The sequence below is a fragment of the Arachis duranensis genome, chromosome 9 (genome assembly GCF_000817695.3).
Source record: "Arachis duranensis cultivar V14167 chromosome 9, aradu.V14167.gnm2.J7QH, whole genome shotgun sequence".
NCBI classification, from domain to species: domain Eukaryota; kingdom Viridiplantae; phylum Streptophyta; class Magnoliopsida; order Fabales; family Fabaceae; genus Arachis; species Arachis duranensis.
In genome coordinates, this window is record NC_029780.3 from 13,018,849 (window position 1) to 13,037,053 (window position 18,205).

Below are 18,205 nucleotides of genomic sequence, written 5' to 3' on the forward strand. Positions count from 1 at the left end.
CAGTGTTGACAAAATCAGAGTTCACAAAATCATGTCACAAAATCAGAGTTCAAAACATTCTTTGTTCACAGAATCATCTCTCAAAATCAGAGTATACAAAATTAGAGTTCACAATGACAAAATCATGTCACATAAATCAGAGTTCACACAATCAGATTTCATAAAATCAGAGTTCACACAATCAGAGTTCACAGTTTCATCTCTCAAAATCAGAGTATACAAAATCAGAGTTCACAATGACAAAATCATGTCACATAAATTATAAATCAGAGTTCACACAATCAAGTTCACACAATCAGAGTTCACAGTTTCATCAGAATTCAGTCCATTCACAGAGTTCACAGTATCAGATTTCATCACAGTATCAGAGACTCAGAGTTAGTTCATCATGCAACAGTTCATAACTAAATTAAAAATTACCTGGAACTCTATTGCTTTCTCTCAGAGCTCGAAGGCACCTTGAGGCTTCAGGCTTCACCTCTTCACCTCTTCAACGCTTCAACCGAACTCTATTGCTTTCTCTCTGAGCTCGACGGAGGTGACTGGTCGAAGTGGCTGAGTGCGCGACGGAGCTGACAGCGCGACGCTGCTGACTGTGCGACGGAGCTGATGGCGCGACGGACCCAACGGCGCCACGGAGCTGACGGCGCGACGGTGCTGAAGGCGCGACGGATCGTGATGGCGTTCAGGGCTTCAGGCGTTTTCTGTCTCTGACTCTCTCTGACGTGATGGTGCGACGAATCGTGACGGTGATGAATGATGAGAGTGGAGCTGAAGTGCGTGGGTGTGGGTCTGTGGGTGTGGCCGTGTGGAGCTGGGAGTCTGGGATGCAACACGCAAGTGCGAATGGCAAAGAAGAATTAGGGTTCACATTTCACAAAACGCAAAACGGCAGCGTTTTGCTGCACGGCTAAAAAATCGGCCTGGTCCCGGTTCGATTCGACCGACTGGTAACCGGCCGGTTCGTCGGTTCAACGCTGGTTTCCTAATTTTGCGGTTTTTCTAATTGTCCGAATCGTTTTAGTTTCCGGTTCACGGTTCGACCGGTTCGACCAGCCGGTTCGAACCGGTTTTCAGAACATTGCAAAATTCCTAACTTTGTTATCTTAAATCCCTAGACACACATACAGAAAAGGAAATAGAAGGAAAATGGGAAAAGAAAGAAAGGGAAAAGAGAGAAGAAGGGGGAATCAGGGAAGAAGAAGGGAAGGAAAGGGAGAAGAGCGCGCCGTCACTGCACCCTGCCCGCTTGCCGCTGCCGTTCCATGGTGCCGCCGCCATTGTCGCGCGAACCGGAGAGTGTGGAGACGGAGAAGAGTGTGTGCAAGAGAGGAGTAGCCACCATCGTTGAGGACTCCATCACCGCCGCTGAAGGTCCTGACCGTCAGCTCGTCGTCGCCGTCACACCTCCCATCACTGCTGCCACTAAAGAGCTCGAAGAGAAAGAAAGGGTTCGCGCGGAGAGAGAAACACGATAAGGGAGGAGGAGGTTGCCTCTGTTGCTACCAAGCCGTCGCTGGCAGGGTTGGGTTCGCCGTCCCTGTTGAGCTGTGCGCCGCCATTGGTATTTGGATCACCACTCTGTTTCAGCTGCAACTCGCCACTGTACTGGTGAGCTTTACCCTGTTTCTGATTTCTCTTTGCTCGCCTAATTATCCCGTTGTTGCTATGAGGGTTATTGTTAAAGTGTTTATGTTAACTGAAGCTGTTGCTGTGAGTTACTTTACTGTCGCCTAATATTGATTTTAATGTTGATTTGGTATAATGTTGTTCTGATGTTGATTTGGTAACTGGTAATTTGGAAATGCTGTTGTGATTTTATTTTGATTTTAATATTGATTTAGTATGTAACTGGTTCTCTGGCAATGCTGCTTTGATTTTGCTTTGATTTTAATATTAATTTGTTATAATACTGTTATGATTTTGATTTGCTAACTAGATCTCTGAAAGAACTTATAAGTGGTATCGAATTAACCATGAAAATTTTGTAGCCATCAGACACGGATGTACGTATAGATCTCTGAATTAAAGCTTACTTGTGTATATAAGGTAAGATTGGGCTTTCTCAACCCAAGTGCTGCATATAGGATTGCATTAACTTTAATACTTTCTAGCATTTGTGTAGTTTTGATTAAATTATCAAAGTTTGGTATTTGCTTCACTCTGATTGCTTTCTTGTATTCTTGATTATTTTGTAAAGATTCTTGAAATGGACACCTATAGATACCACGGGCACTCTATGTCTGATCCTGGTAGCACATACCGTACATGTGACGAAATTTCCAATGAGAGACAAGTTTGTCACACTACTGAGCAAAGCATATAATGTGCTGTTATTTTAATATCATGGAGTTCTTTCTCAAATTTTTCTCTTGGTTAATATGATTATAGGAGCGTGATCCAATTAAGAGAGTGTGGAAGCTATTATTGGCTCATGACATTGCTTCTGAGAAGGAGCTGAAGGTAATCCAAAGAAACTAGACTTCTTACTTTGTTCTTCCGATGTGAAGTATGATAATTTTAAGGCTTGGTTATGTATAATACTATGACTTCTATATTGATGACATCTTTGCCAAATTTACCATGCCTTTTTTATTTTTTATTTCTTTGAAGATAGTTCATGGATTAAACTTTTCTTTATTATGATGTAAGGTATCAGACTTGACTTAAAGAATTATGGGCTACGTTATATTTTTTTGTGATTTGCGACTTGGTCTGTGCGATGGTTCGCTTTAGTTTGCCTATGTCTTTGGTATGAACTACAGTAGCTGTAGAATTCCTATGTACCTAATCATCTTGATGTGATATTAAAACCATTATGTACTCCCAAGTCTCTAACATCGCTTTCAATTCATGAAAACAGGGTTGGTTAGGTTAGGTATGTTAAATCCTGTCATTTGCAATTGAGAACAAAACAGGTAGACCTTGTTTTGTCATTAGTTACTTTATTGATTGATTTTTTTCTCTTTAATGAGATTTTATTCTAAGCAATGTTAGGAGAAAATAGTTCTGTGTCGTCATCGGTTACTGCTCTGTAATCCGTTGCTGTTCCGTGCTCTCCTCTCCGATGTCCCCCACTTGGTCTGTTGAGGTTCGGTTATGGTATGTGTTTGGATTAAGCTTATTTTCTATTATAAATAAAAGATTCATTTAGCTGAATATGTTCTCTGTGTAAAAAGTTAAGCATAGAACTTTTGTTTTAATTCAATTTAGTTTGAAATTAAAAGAGTCATTTAGTTGAACATGTTCTCTCATTGTAAAAAGTTAAGCAAGAAGTTTTGTTTTAATTCAATTTAGTTTGAAATTAAGCTCAGTTGTTTTATTGAGCATAATGTTAATGTTAATGGTTGTTTCTTAATTGCTAGTTGGTTTATTTTGTTTCTTAATTGCTAGTTGGTTTAATTTCTAATTGGTTGATTATTTCAATGGATGTCTTAGTGTTTCACAAAATGAGTATTTAAATCATGGTAAATATTTAGGGACAAAATTTGTTTGATGAAATGGCTGAGAACATTCTCGGTGGCAGCAGACTTGGAAACAAATTCTGCGACTCTTCTAAGAGCCAAGTCCTTAGGAGTTCCTCAATAGATAAAGAGAGAGCAAACGATGTTGCTGAAGATCAAAGTTGTGGTATGCTTTGTGTTGCATGTTTCTCTTCTTTGCTTCTTGTAGTTTGCATTTTGTTTGATGCTAATCAATGTTCTTTTAATTACTTTCGCAGTTACATGTTGATTGAGAATGCTACTTGCTGCAGCAGGTCCTTAGTCGGTAATGGCTTAGCTAGTGTCAACGTGTATAGATTTTAAACTCTAAGTTTTTTGAGTGTGCAAACAATGAATTAATTGATTCTAATTTGGATTTGAATTTAGTTTCGTGCATTTTAAGTTGTAAAATGATGCAAAGCAATGAGTATTACTTTTCTTTATTATGTATATTTTTCTTTAATCAAACTTCAGTGACACAAAAATTTGTCCGTAAATCAAATTTAATGGTAAATGTTCAATTAGTCTTTTTAGTGATTTGATTCAAATAGTTAAACTTATTTATCGACACTAAATTAAAATAGTTGGAACTAATTTCAATGCAACATGAGAAAACTATTATAAATAAAGAATTATATAATTACAAAAAACCGTTGTGAAAAGTCACAAAAGACAATAGTATTAAAACCGTTGTCAAAGACAACTACAAAATGGCATGCAATTAAAACTGTTGCAAAAAGAAACACCAAAGGAAACGTTTTTAAACCGTTGTCTTTGTGAATAACAAAACTACAACAGCTTAAAACCGTTGCCTATTCAGTTATGGTTTTAAACCGTTACATCATAAAAGACAACAGTTTTAAACCGTTGCCTATTCAATAACGGTTCTAAACCGTTTTTTAAAAATGTTGTCAAAACCGTTGTCTATGCTAGTAACTATGGCAACGGTTTTTTAGTTGCCGTTGCCTTAGATAAAAAACTGTTGTCTTTGAGCATTGGCAACGGCCGCATATACCACAGGTGAAAAATCGTTGCCAAAGCATTGCCTAAAGTTTTAGGAACGATTTTCTGATCTATGGTAACGGTTTTTGACTGTTGCGAAAACCCTTATTTGTTGTAGTGTTTGAAATTGGTATGAGATGAGTATGTGGACGTTAAGTACGTCGTTTTAACCCATGTTTGAAAATATATCATCTTGTACATCAAGCCTATGTTGTAACTTCTGTTTGCATCACATTTATACCCTTTAATATATACTTTTATGTCATATGAAAATTCTGGTATTTGAAACCATATGTATATCTATACAGAGAACTTTTTGCCATTTCTTTAAATGCATTCAAGGGTGAAGAGATATGAAATCTTTTTCATTTTGTATCAATTTTCGAGGACGAAAATTTTTATAAGGTGGATAGGATATAAGATCCAGAATTTTCAAATAAATTTTATTATGAGTTAATTTTAATTTATTTATTCATTAGAAATTTTATTTTCAAAAATTATTTTTATTAAAGCTAATTAAATTAGATTTTGATAATTAATTAGAATTTTACCTAATTTTATAATTATTGAATTATTTTCTATATTTAACTTATAAAATTAGTAGTTATGGAATGACAAGAATTTTTATGTGATCTAATTTAAATAATTAATATTTCTATGATTTAATACTTCAAGTTTTAGGAATAAAGAAAATTAATCTTATTATTTTATAAATTCAATTAAAGAATTTAATTTCAAACCAATTAGTATTTTAATACAACAAATGATATTTTAAAATAATTTTTAAGATTAAATTAGATTTTAAATTAACACTCTATATCCTAATTTGATTAAAATTGACCAAATATAAATTAAACCCCAAAATCTCCAATTTCATACACAAAACCTTAATCCCCAAATCAAATCCTAATTTTTCTACCTTAATAAAATGACCGAAACCAAAATTGTTTTCTTCTATGTATTTATATAAATTTTAATTAAATATTATTTCTTCGAAAAGATTTTGGACGATCACCTATTGGTTTTTAAAAGATTCATAAGGCAATGATAATCACTGAGCTTAAAACAGATTTTTTATTAGATATCTTCTTATGACAACTTTGAAATTCCGTGGTGAGACCGTGTTTGGTTGAATGAAAAAGTTAAAGAGAAAAATGAATAGTGTAAAAAAATGGGTGGGACCCATTGAAGATTTTTTCCCTCCAATAATGGACGGAAAATGGAAAGAAAATATATTTTGTATCAATATTTTAATATTACCCTTTATTTTTTAATATATTTTAAAATATCTAAAGATAAAATTGTCTTTTCATAACATTATATACTATTTCCTTCCCTTTCATTTTTCTTTCATCCAAATATATCTAAGAAAAATAAAATTTCACTCAATTTCTTTCCTTTCTCTTCTTTCCTTTCTATTTCTTTCCTTCCAACCAAACAAAACCTGACCAAAGGGAGGCATGCACAATATAACGAACTAACGGAGCCAACACAAAATATAACGAACTAACGGAATTCCTCAAGCGTCTTATTTATTCTCGAATATTTATATCGTTATTACATAAATACACTGATACAAACACACGAAACTGTTCAGGTAGCACAAAACATGTGTAGTAACGAGTAACACCTACATACACTGAACGTGCTACTTAATTATTAATATTATTCCTAGTTATACAGATGATAATAATGTATTATATAACTAATTAATTACACACTCCCCTTAATGGCATCACTGTAATGGTTTTGAACATCAAAAGATCTGTCCCAAACCATCACTCCACCGTACTTCTTAGATTTCTTGATAGCAGGAAGAACCTTAGAAGTGAGCACATTAGGAGGAATATAACCGCTACTAGCGGCGGCCTGAGAACCCGGCACTCCTAAGAACACTTGCTTAGCTTGACTTGAACTCCACTTGTTCCATGCATTAACAAGACTATTAGTGTTTCCATTAGAATACTGGCACTCACCATTGTTGTAGAACTGAACCCAGACATAATCGAACAGACCAGTTTTGATGGCAGCATCCAAATGTTTATCAGGGAAGGGACACTGCGGTGCGGCAGAAAGAAACACCTTATTGTGCTGGCTATGAGAATTGAGTGCCTTGGCGAGCACGTCATAGTACTCAACCCCGCCGGTTTCAATGTCGAAATCGATTCCATCCAACACAGCATTACCTAAAGGTCTTGAATTTGAGGATGGTGATCCTCCAAGAAAATGATTCCAAAGATAGGTTGCAAGATTTCTGCCTTCATCTGCTGAATTGAGAGAGTAACCCGAAGTGCCACCTCCAAGAGAGAGGAACACCTTGATTCCTTTTCTTTGGCAAGTCTTGATTTCGTTGCTTAGTTTCGCGCAACCGTTGTTTGCGGGATTGCAGTGGCCAGCAAGATTGAGCTGTGGGTTTTGGGAGTTGCCAAATTTGGATAAGAAAGCTATGTTCACAAATTTGTAGTTACCGGTGTTGCATGTATCTGAAAGGGAACCTTCATTGGTGTGTTGGCCCCAATACACTGCAATTCCAGCAGCATGGGATGGTGTAATAAACACAGAAATCAGCAACAAAGGTAGTAATAATAATGATATGTCTGATGATGATGGAACTTGTTTTAAGGATGCCATGTTTTAGGTTCTTTCTTGTTTTGTTTTGTTTGGTGTGTTGAAGAGGGTGTATCCTTTTATAGGAGTTAGTTAGGGTTTGGAAAAAAAAAAAAAATTACAAAATTAATTAGAGATAGAGTCATAGATACGTGTCTGCCCTTGGTAAATTACTTGAAGTCATTGAAGTAAGAAAAGTAAAAAGAACCATTCAACACTAACTTTTTTTTTAAAACCCTCTTGACTGACTAGTGTTAAAATAGCATTATCTGATCTGTAGTCAAGTTTGGAAGTTAAAAGAGCACAACACGAGATATGATTATTTTCCTCTACTCAATGTTCTGTCGGTTTAAAAATTCAACAATGTTAATTATTTGTTACCTTAAAAACTTTATTCAGCTCAACATAATACATATATATTAGATTTTTTCCATTTCATTTTTATTGAAAATATAGGATGCGAAGTTATGAACAAAAAAGACAAAAATTATTAGAATATATAAAATTAAAGATAATAAGGAATAATTTGATAAAATATGAGCTAATTTTTTATTAAGATTATTTTACTTTTTTTAATGAAATACTCACAAAAACTTGTCCGCGGATGATAAAAATAATCATGAATGACTAAAATTCTCCAATACCATAAAGATTCCAAGAACAAGTCTAACCTGACTAACCACACATTGATTATAATGCAACGGCACTAGCTTGGCTCTTAACATGCCACGTGTGAAAATCTATTAACGGAAAACGGATGAGCTTAATTAAAGTGTGGTTTTTATACTTCATTCTCTATTTTTTTTTCTAATTTCACTACAAGAAAATAGAGTTATTTTAATACTTTATTTTTTAATATTATAATTAAATGTCAAAATTAATATATATTTTTGACAAATATTACAAATGTTAAATTTTCTATATTTTTTTGACGAATAATTTGACCATAGAAAATTACTTTTCAATTTTAACACTCATTTATTTTCAATTTACTCCACTATTTTTTTCTTCTTTGGGCTCTATTAATTTTGACATCACACTACTCTCAGTTTAGGATTATACTACTCATTCTTTATCTTCAAAATCTCAATTTATTCTTTAGTTTCAAGATCACATCTCATTCTTTGTTAAAATTTTTTGTTGAGAATATTTTATAGTCAATAAGTGTCAAAATAAATAGTATTTTTGACAATTAATAAGTATCACAGAAAATATGTTCTCAAAATTTTCTAACAAATTATTTTTGACAGCCAATGTTTATCAAAATAAGATTTAAATTTTTTTCACAATCACTTATATGTTAAAAATACTATTTTTGACAAAACTTTTATTAACATATTTTCATAGTTAAAATAGTGTCAAAATTTGTTTTTTTGACAAATTTTAATTTTCTTTTACACATTATAACCCTAAAAAATAATCAATATTGTTGTAGTGTTTGTAATATGAATTTAATTCTCTTACATTATCGATGTAAAACAGTCTACATATATATATGAATCGATAGAGTTACTGATTTAATGGTTCAGTAATTTAATAGTGGTTTAACTGACTTAATTAAATATAAAATAAAATTAATAATAAATTAATATATAATTGATCAATGTGATAATTCCATCCTCAACATACAGCGAACAACATAATTTTAAATAGTTTCATACAAGTTAAGTCACCAGAAAACATAAAAACACAATCAAAAAATTATGACAGAAAATTATTGAATATCGAAGTCTATTATAAGTTCAAGAAAAAAATTAAAAAAAATTAAAGTCACTGTCAAATTTACCATTAGAATTATCCGACAGTAACGATCATCCAATTTAATAAAATAAGACTACCGTCAAATTTTTTCGACGGTAACCTGACCCAAAAACACGTGTGGAGCCAAATTCACCGTTGAATAATTTCTGACGGTAACTGACATTAGATTTTTGTAACTTTAATATTAGAATCCGGCGTTAATTTTGTCGCAAATCACCGTAAAAAAAATAAATCTGTCAATAGTCAGTTACTAACAGATATAAAATTCAACTGTAACCGATTTACGAATGAATTATTTTTATTAGTCCATAGATAAATCCGACGGTATTTCAGTTTGAGAAGCCATTATCATTTAGCAATTCTCATAATATTATATTGTTGTACCCATTTTGCATATTGTTCTTTGACAGTGGTAGATATGGTCATTTTGCCAACCATACATCTGTCTTTCTTTCAGACGAAGATGGAAGAAAATTAAAGGTTAGAGGACCTCTTCTCTTATATGGATGATTATAAGAAAACTAGAAGTTGTGTAATTCCGTCATTTCGTTTGGAGCCCTTGCTTAGAAGGCAAGCTTTAAACCTTAATCAAGCATTTGAGCTTCTATGAGTTGCATATTTTTCTTCAAGTATCAAACAACAGAGTCGACAGTAACTTAGGCTGCTTCTGAGCCTAAAGCACCATCCTCATCCAAAGGTAGCCGAGTGTAAATGTAACACTCTACCATGCAGAGTCTTATACTTAAGTCATAATTTAGAGATGGCAAGGTATTACGACATCTAAAAATAAAAAATTTAGTACATATAGTAGTGTGAACAATGATATAACTAGGAGCCTTTGAAAAAAAGGGGTAAAATAAAATTGCAACTCGAAAAACGCAACACTCCGATCGATAACGTCACGAATAGAGAACAAATTAACGTGAGATTATATATATACAAAGGAGTGTCAAAAACATGAATATCAAAACTCATAATCCAGTTGTGAAGATAACCGGTCCGAGCATAGAAATATATACATGTAAATAAGGTAGGAAGCCCCACGGAAACCCAAAGGGACATAAAGACATAAAACCTATTCTCCAAAATCTTCTATAAGAGGAGTCATCACAGTTTGTATTATTCAGTAGAGATAAAAGTATCTAAGCAAACATATAAACCAAAATGGAGCCCCAAGAACAAAGGATCTTCGCTAATCCGAAAGTCTCCAGCATGCCTCAATGAGGAGTCTCGCGTCCTGCATCTGAAAACCACAAAATCCACATGGGTGAGAACTAGAGGTTCCCAGTATCGTAACAGTTCCCACATATTTAACATATAATATTAGAAGAAAGCCGAAGGCAATCTTAAAACTCCCTTCAGATAAATTCAAAGCTTATAAACAAGCTAAACCATAAATGGCAACTGACTAAAGATTCTTCAGTCTAACTAATACTTTCCTTTCCAATTCCTTCAGACCTCTCAACATCCAGCAGGAGTAAAAAATATGGCAAACACAATTATTTCAGACAAGAGATATACAAGTAGGAACAGATAATACATTTAGACAAATAGCAAGTAATATGAAGTCAAATAGGCAATCTCAAACAATTCACATAGTATGCATATGATGTATGCCTGTCCCTAGTGGCTGATGATATCATCTGTCGGTTATATAGCCAACCCGACAAGTCCTAGTAGCTAACCATTGGACTGTCCCTCTGTCGTGCATCCCCAACTCGAGTTATACTCAACATAATCGTGATCATAATCATGATCCATATCCAACATCCTCACTGGTGTATATTCAGGGGGCGAGCTCATCCGGGGCTTTTACAGTGCCCGGCCACCCTTACGACATAGGATTAACAGAGTCTCGGGTCTCCACCTGGAGCACGTAGTGGCTAGCCACTACTTTCTCCCAGGAAAACTCGTGTCTCAGATAGTGGAAGTGCAACATTCACATTTTATTCAACAGCATATATGCATTTATACTCAGTCATAATCATGGCTCCACCGTAACACGGCAATAATCCAGCCATCCGGCTCACGGTTAAATCCATAACCAGCCAATTCATTAACAATTACGGCCCTTCAGCCCATGGCATAACAAGCACTTCCACCGCCATCCTCCGCATCTCATATAATCATCTTTTGATCCTCATTGATCATCCATTTTTTCCTTGCTTCACTCACAAGTTACGACATACCCTAGCTCCTTTTATCATTGCTAGGCATATTGATAGCGAGAATTGCGTTGGATGATTTTCTCTTATAGAAAGAAGAATTTCGTTGTAAGCATAGCTCCAAACCAACAAACAAATCTCACATCAAATTAAATTTAGTTGTCACAAGTAACAAACCCAAAATAAGAATTAACCGAAGTATTTAGACTCCGGGTCGTCTCACAAGAAATTGCAATGAAATGCTCAATTATTGACTATGAGGATCCAAGGGGGTTTGATTTTCAAAGGGCAAGAAATTAAATGACAAGGAAAGTAAATCAAGCAAATAACTAAAGAAAGCAAGTAATAAGGAGAGACATTCATGGCGATAATTGAGATCATAGATTGTGATCATAAATTGTACATTGCTACCACTTAGTTAATCTCTAACCATGGAGGAAAGTCAAGTGGATGAATCAACTTGATTCCACAAGTTCTAGCCAAATCCCAAGGGAAAGACTAGTGTTAGTGGTATCCAAATCAATTAGTAACTTCCAATTGTCAATCAATCAAAGAATTAGATAATTCAAGCGTCACTAATTACTCCAACTAGGCCAAGAGTAAAGAGAACTACTCAAAAACTAAAGAAAAAATTCTATCAAACACCTAATATGTAATAAAAGTAAACATCACAAAATGCAAGAATTAGTGAAACCCATAACTACCACAAGCAAGAAATCAACAATAGCAATTAAGATGAACATAAAAAGAACATAGAAACATAAAATTGCATTAAAGAAAATTAAGATTCAACAATAGTTCATCAATATAAAAGAGAGAAAAATAAGAAACTAACAAGAGAAACTAAGAAGATTAAGACAATAGAACACTAAAATATAAAGAGAATTGAAATCAAAACAAGAATTGAAAGAGAAATTTGAGAGTGATCAACCTAACTTTACCCTAATTTCTATCCTAAATCTAGAGAGAGGAGAGAGCCTCTCTCTCTAGAATTCTACCCTAAAACATGATGAAAACTAAACTATGACTACTTGGTTCATTCCCCTTCAATCCTTGGGTTCAATAGCATCAAAAATGAGTTGGATTGGGCCCAAAATGAGCTAGAAATCGCCCCAACGAAGTGCAAAAAGTGGACCCACGCAGCTCCATCGGCGCACACACGTACATGGCGCGCACGAGCCCCTATACGTCAGGAAACTACGGCAAATTTTATATCATTTTAAAGCCCCAGATGTTAGCTTTCCAACGCAACTAGAACCGTCTAATTTGGACCTTTGTAGCTCAAGTTATGGTCGTTTGAGTGCGAAGAGGTCAGACTTGACAGCTTTACGGTTTCTTCATTTCTTCATGAGTTCTCCCACTTTGCATGCTTTTCTCCTCACTTCTTTCATCCAATACTTGCCTTATGAACTTGAAATTACTCAACAAACATATCAAGGCATCAAATGAAATTAAAGTGAGTTAAATTTAGCTATTTTAAGGCCTAAAAAGCATGTTTTCACACTTAAGCACAAATCTAGGGAGAATTACAAAACCATGCTATTTCATTGAATAGATGTGAGAAAATGTGATAAAATCTCCCAAAATAAGCACAAGATAAACCACAAAATTGGGGTTTATCACATATCATAATGATTTAAGACATAAGTGGTGAGATCGGGGGCTTAAAAGTATGAAATTTGGCTTTTAAAACTCAAAAATCAACTTTGTGATGAAAACAGGGCCACGCGTACGCGTTCTTCACGCGCACGCATGGATGGCCACAAAGTTCATTGACGCGTAAGCGCCGCCCACGCAGACGCGTGGATTGAAAAACAGCCAAACGACCCGTACGCGTCAGCCACGCGTATACGTGGGTACGTTTGTGCCCCACGCACAAAGCTGGCACAACTCCGGCACAACTCTCGGAAAAAATGGTTGGGCATTGGGCGCAGCACATCGACGCGTACGCGCACACCACGCACACGCGTGGATGGTGCCTTCTTGAAAAACGATACGTACGCGTCAAGCATGCCTACGCGTTAAGCACGCCTATGCGTGAGGTCATTCTGCTAAAAAATTTTCTAAGTTAAAAGCTGTAGAATTCCCAGATTCAACCCCCAATCTTCTGACGGACATAACTTCTTCATTTCAAAACATTTTCGCCCGTTCTTCGAACGGCATGAACATCCCGGATCCAATTTTATTTCTAAACAAATTTGGCACAAAATGGGGATCCGGAGTTCAAGTTATGTCCCATCAAAGTATGCCCAAAAACCATATTTTTATACAAAACCACAAGGTGCCATTTTCAAAACAAGCCATTTTCAACTCTTTTCAAAATCAACCAAAACATGCCAATTTCATTCATTTTTTAAATCAATCAAAATATTCCAAAAACAACATCAAGCCTCCTCAACTCACACTTTAACACTTTACCATAATTCCAGAAACCACCATCCAACCATTTTAACACTTCTCAAACAAATGGCTAAAATACAAACATAATAACATGTCATACCTCCTCCCTAATCTCAATTTCCAATAATAACATTTCCAATCAACCATCTTTGTTCATAAACAATGTCATACTCACCATCAACATGGTTCCACCATAATTCAACCTCAATCATTCATCAAGCATATATCACAATATGCATATTTTCCATACATCATACCATCAAGGCAACAATAATCATAATCACATATATGACCACATCATATATCTCAATCATTCAATAACGTCAACAATTCAATGCCTATCTTAGGGCCTCTAGCCTAAGTATTTCCTACCACATTACATTTAGATACGAGAAACCGAGATCATACCTTAGCCGATTTCTCCAAGCTCAACCGGAGCACTTCCAAACCACTTTTCCTCAAACTCTCAAGGTCTCAACACCTCCAAATAGATTTTTGCAAACAAAACCCTCTTCCAAGCTTTCCAAAATCACCAATCAAGCTCCAATACACATATATAAAATGCCTAAGCCACAATATCATACCAAAACACAAGAGCTCAATACCCAAAACCACAAATTCAACATTCTCACTAGGGTTTGATATATCTTACCTTTCCCAAGGTTCAAGGAGACAAGATTAATCTTCTCCTTCAAGAGAGTTGGGTCCTATAACATCAAAGAGCCCAAAATCTCAACATTTTTGCTCATGAAACTCGAAATCAAAGGTGAAAATTTGAAGAGAAAACTGTAGCTTACCTTAAGATTGATTATATGGGTTTTGTAGAGCTCTTCGCAGTGAACACGTGGCCGCAAACGGTGCGGCAATCGGAGCTCTAAATCAAAAGTTATGGTGGTTTGAAGACTAAATGAGAGAAAGAGTTTGAGAGAGTGATCTTCCCCCATGGCCTCCATTTTCAGCGTGTAAGAGTGTTATGTGAGGAGAGAGAGTGCTGAAATGAGTGTTTTAGGGTTTAGTTATGTTGGGTCAAGGGCCCACTATGGATCCGGCTGGTTCGATTTGGCCCGTTCGGTCCAATCTTGGTCCGATTTCTATAAAATTAGTACTGAAATTTTTGTCTCAACCTCCTCTATCATATTTAGCCATAAAAATCACATTTTTTGTTTTCTAAAATAAATTCTCATTTGTGGGTTAATTAACCATTAATTAACCGGGTTTTATAGTAAAACTCTGCGCTAATTAAAATCCATTCTATTAATTTTGTCTAGTTTCTTGTTTTGGTTGTGTGATATATTCAAGTGTGCAGAAAAGTTTATGGCCGCAACTTGCAGAAGTATCTTACATATTAATCTCATAATAGGGGTGTAATCGGTTCGGTTTGGTTCGGTTTTGGACCGAAAACAAACCGAACCGAACCGAACCAACAGTGGTTTGGTTCGGTCGGTTTTTTCGGTTTTTTTATACCTAATAAATAGAATTTAAAATATCATAAAATAAAGTTTAAAACCTTCAATAAACCAGAATAACAAGAGTATATCATATCCAAATCCAGTACAAATTCAACTTAATTAAATATAAAATAAAGGAAATTAAAAATGTCTAGCAAAACAACAAAAATAAACACATTTTAAACCACAACAGTCACTTTAAAACAAATAAAAACCAAATAGCCAATCAACCACCATGCTTAATCTGAATCCACACCAGACTCATCCTCATCTTCTCCGGTTGGTGCAATTTCTACAAAAATAAAACAAGAAAATCAATATAGATTATAAATATAATATAGATTATAGATTATAAACATAAACCATGAAAGGAACTACAAATTTTTTTTTGCATACCTAATTCAAGTTTCTCAAACTCTTCAATAAGCTCCTCAAAATCAGTTGTCATTGGAGAAGCACGAAGCCAATTTTGTGTGCATATCAATGCCTCAACTGTCTTTGGAGTTAAAGAACTCCTATAGTTGTTAAGCACTCTTCCACCAGTGCTAAAAGCTGATTCTGAAGCAACAGTTGAGACCGGCATTGCTAAGACATCTCTAGCTATTTGGGATAAGATAGGATACTTGCTAGAATTTACCTTCCACCAATTCAATATGTCAAAAGTATTTTGATCACCAGGCTTCTCTAAACCATCCATCAAATACAAATCCACCTCATTCTTGTTGATGATCTCATGAAAATGCACCTCCTTAAAAAAATCACCAGCCATGTCGCCATCAGGTACTCCCACATCTGATGCACCATCCATTGTTGTTGAAGTAAAAGATCTTCCCCCATTATTTGCATTCATATAGCATTCAAACATCTTGGAGAAGGTTTCTTTCACTTTTGCACCCAAAAAATCAGCATCATCCTTATCATATAGCTTTTCAAAGCTAAAGTTGACAAACTTCAACTTGTATCTAGGATCAAGAATCACAGCAACAAAAATCATCATGTTGATATTTTTAATGTTACCCCAGTACTTGTCATACTTAAGCTTCATCCTCTCAGCCATACTCCCACGTAATGGATCTCGACTACCACAAGAAGCTTTGAACACACGCAAAATCTTACAAAACTCATGAAGATATTGAGAAGAAGTCACAAGCAAACTACCAGACACACTCTTTGTAACATCATGAAAAATTTTCAAGAATTCCATAAAGTGTTTTGCATTGTCCCAATCAATATTCCTTGGAATACCACCTTGCATTAGAGCATATTCTGTATCTCTCTCCCCTAGCTTCTTGAACACCTTTTGAAACTTCAAACCACTTTCAAGCATGGTGTATGTAGAGTTCCATCTAGTGGGAACATCGAGTTGGACAGTACACTTGTCTTGTATCCTAGCTTCCTTAATGAAATTTTTGAACCTATTCATACGACTAGGGGAAGCACGCACATATCTAATAGCATTTCTTATCTTGCTAAGATTCATGCATTTCTTTCAATCCATCATTAACAACAAGATTAAGAATATGTGCACAACACCTAACATGCAAATGCTCTCCTTTCAAAGGATGTAAATTCCAATTCTCCATTATAGTTCTTAGGTAAGATATTGCAGTATCATTAGAACTAGCGTTATCAACAGTAATTGTGAACACTCTAGATATCCCCCACCCCAAAAGACATCTCTCAATCTTTCTACCAATTGTTTCTCCCTTGTGGTTTTTAATAAGACAAAAATTAATAATCCTCTTTTGCAATTTTCAATCATGATCAATGTAATGAGCAGTGAGACACATATAATTCAGATTTTGCACAGAAGTCCAACAATCAGTAGTTAAACAAACAGATTGATTCGGTTGCTTGAACACAGTTTTCAACCTATTCTTCTCACTAATATAGAGATTCCAACAGTCCTTAGCAACAGTAATCCTTCCCGGAAGTGGAAATCCAGGTTGCACAATACTCATATAGAATCTAAATCCCTCCCCCTCAACAAACTTGAATGGTAGCTCATCAACAATTATCATCCTAGCAAGGGCTTTTCTACACATTTCAGCATCAAAAGTAACTGCAGTAAATACCCCTTCACCCTATTTTTTTTGTTGGAAGGTAAGAATTGTTTGACTAGGGTCACCCGACTCCCTAGGAAATTTTTTACATTGGTTCAACAAATGATAACGCATATTAGTTGTACCATTTCTATGAGAATCACATGCATATGATGCACCACACCAATTACATTTAGCCCTAGGATGTGATAGCTTGGACTTAGGATCCCTTGTAAAGTGTTCCCAAGTCCAAGATCTAGGTCTAGAAGGTTTTCTGTTACCTTCATTAGCTTCATCCTTGCTATCCTCTTCATCAGTTTCCACAGTGCTTGGAGATGGATTTGTTGGAGTTGCTCCCGGAGTTGCACCCACATTAGTTGAATGAACCTTCCTCTTCTTTGATCTAGGATGGGGCGGGGGTTTGGTAAGCACGCCGCTGTCCGTTGTAAAACAAGCATCATTTAATACTCACCAACTGCAATATAATCAACAGAATTTAAATTCATTAACAGCTCTAACAGTCCACCAAAACAAGCATCATTAACAGCTCAAACAGTCCACAACCACAGCAGCTCATAACATTCCACAACTAGCTAGTTTATTTGCATCATATAATACTCACTAACTGCCATATAATCAACATAATTTAAATTCATTAACAGCTCTAACAGTCCACCAAAACAAGCATCTTAAAAATTTAAGGAATAAAAGGTGAAGGAAGTAAATGAGGTCAATCATCATATGGGACAAGTATTCCTGTAAGCATTGATTGCATGCCAAGAACATGTTTCATAAAATGGCACCAAAGAGAAATAGGAACAAATTTTTAATATCCTTTTCAACAATTCCAAGTAGCAATATGAAATAATATGCAATTTCACTTTCAAAACCATGACAGATAAAAACAACTTTCAAAACCATAATAGATAAAAAATAAGGCAAATACAATGAAAATTATGGACAAATAAAATAAGCTGTAGTCGGGTAGAACAACCAGCTTTGAAAGTTTTAGAGAAATCATAAGGAACTATATTCCCATCTTTAATGATCAAATAACAGCCAAATAACTTCAGCGTAAACAAGCTCTTTGATTATTAACATAAATATTTTTTACATTTTAATCAATGTAAGGATGTTGAAAAGACCAAAGGAACCAGTAACACTTCACCCAATTTAATTTGTGTTCAAAGTGTTTCAACAATCATATATAAAAGGGCTTCAAAGTTACTACTTTTCTGTTCATATATTTGATAGAATACACAATATTCTTACAATATAGAAATGGATTCTACTATCTT

The 18,205-nt window shown here is 35.0% G+C and overlaps 2 protein-coding genes across 15 annotated transcripts; one reads left to right on the plus strand and one right to left on the minus strand.

Annotated features, from left to right (window-relative positions):
* Positions 1 to 1,152: 1,152 nt before the first annotated feature.
* Positions 1,153 to 3,931, plus strand: LOC107464788 (pyruvate dehydrogenase E1 component subunit alpha, mitochondrial-like). Of its 14 annotated transcripts, none has more exons than XR_008002557.1 (5): positions 1,153 to 1,611; positions 2,392 to 2,463; positions 2,653 to 3,102; positions 3,480 to 3,630; positions 3,722 to 3,930. XR_008002557.1 is itself a non-coding variant. In XM_021130530.2 (5 exons), the coding sequence occupies exons 2-5, from the start codon at positions 2,210 to 2,212 to the stop codon at positions 3,730 to 3,732; spliced, it is 321 nt and encodes a 106-aa protein (XP_020986189.1). In that variant the 5' UTR covers positions 1,153 to 1,611; positions 1,992 to 2,209; the 3' UTR covers positions 3,733 to 3,930. The 14 variants fall into 14 exon arrangements, 1 of the variants encoding a protein (XP_020986189.1); XR_002367233.2 differs by having other exon boundaries at positions 1,153 to 2,463; positions 2,864 to 2,918; positions 2,998 to 3,102; positions 3,722 to 3,929; XR_008002555.1 differs by having other exon boundaries at positions 1,153 to 2,463; positions 2,864 to 2,918; positions 3,008 to 3,102; positions 3,722 to 3,929.
* Positions 3,932 to 5,981: 2,050 nt separating this feature from the next.
* LOC107464745 (acidic endochitinase) lies at positions 5,982 to 7,123 on the minus strand. Its single transcript, XM_016083698.3, has one exon. The coding sequence runs from the start codon at positions 7,113 to 7,115 to the stop codon at positions 6,198 to 6,200; it is 918 nt and encodes a 305-aa protein (XP_015939184.1). The 5' UTR covers positions 7,116 to 7,123; the 3' UTR covers positions 5,982 to 6,197.
* Between the last annotated feature and the right edge of the window lie 11,082 nt (positions 7,124 to 18,205).

Excerpts from the sequence above, each read along its gene's own strand:
- LOC107464788 (XM_021130530.2), top strand. The coding sequence starts at position 2,210 with ATGGACACCTATAGATACCACGGGCACTCTATGTCTGATCCTGGTAGC. Across the intron at positions 2,297-2,391 it reads AAATTTCCAATGAGAGACAA|GAGCGTGATCCAATTAAGAG; the intron begins GTTTGTCACACT and ends ATATGATTATAG. Across the intron at positions 2,464-3,479 it reads CTTCTGAGAAGGAGCTGAAG|GGACAAAATTTGTTTGATGA; the intron begins GTAATCCAAAGA and ends GTAAATATTTAG.
- LOC107464745 (XM_016083698.3), bottom strand. The coding sequence starts at position 7,115 with ATGGCATCCTTAAAACAAGTTCCATCATCATCAGACATATCATTATTA.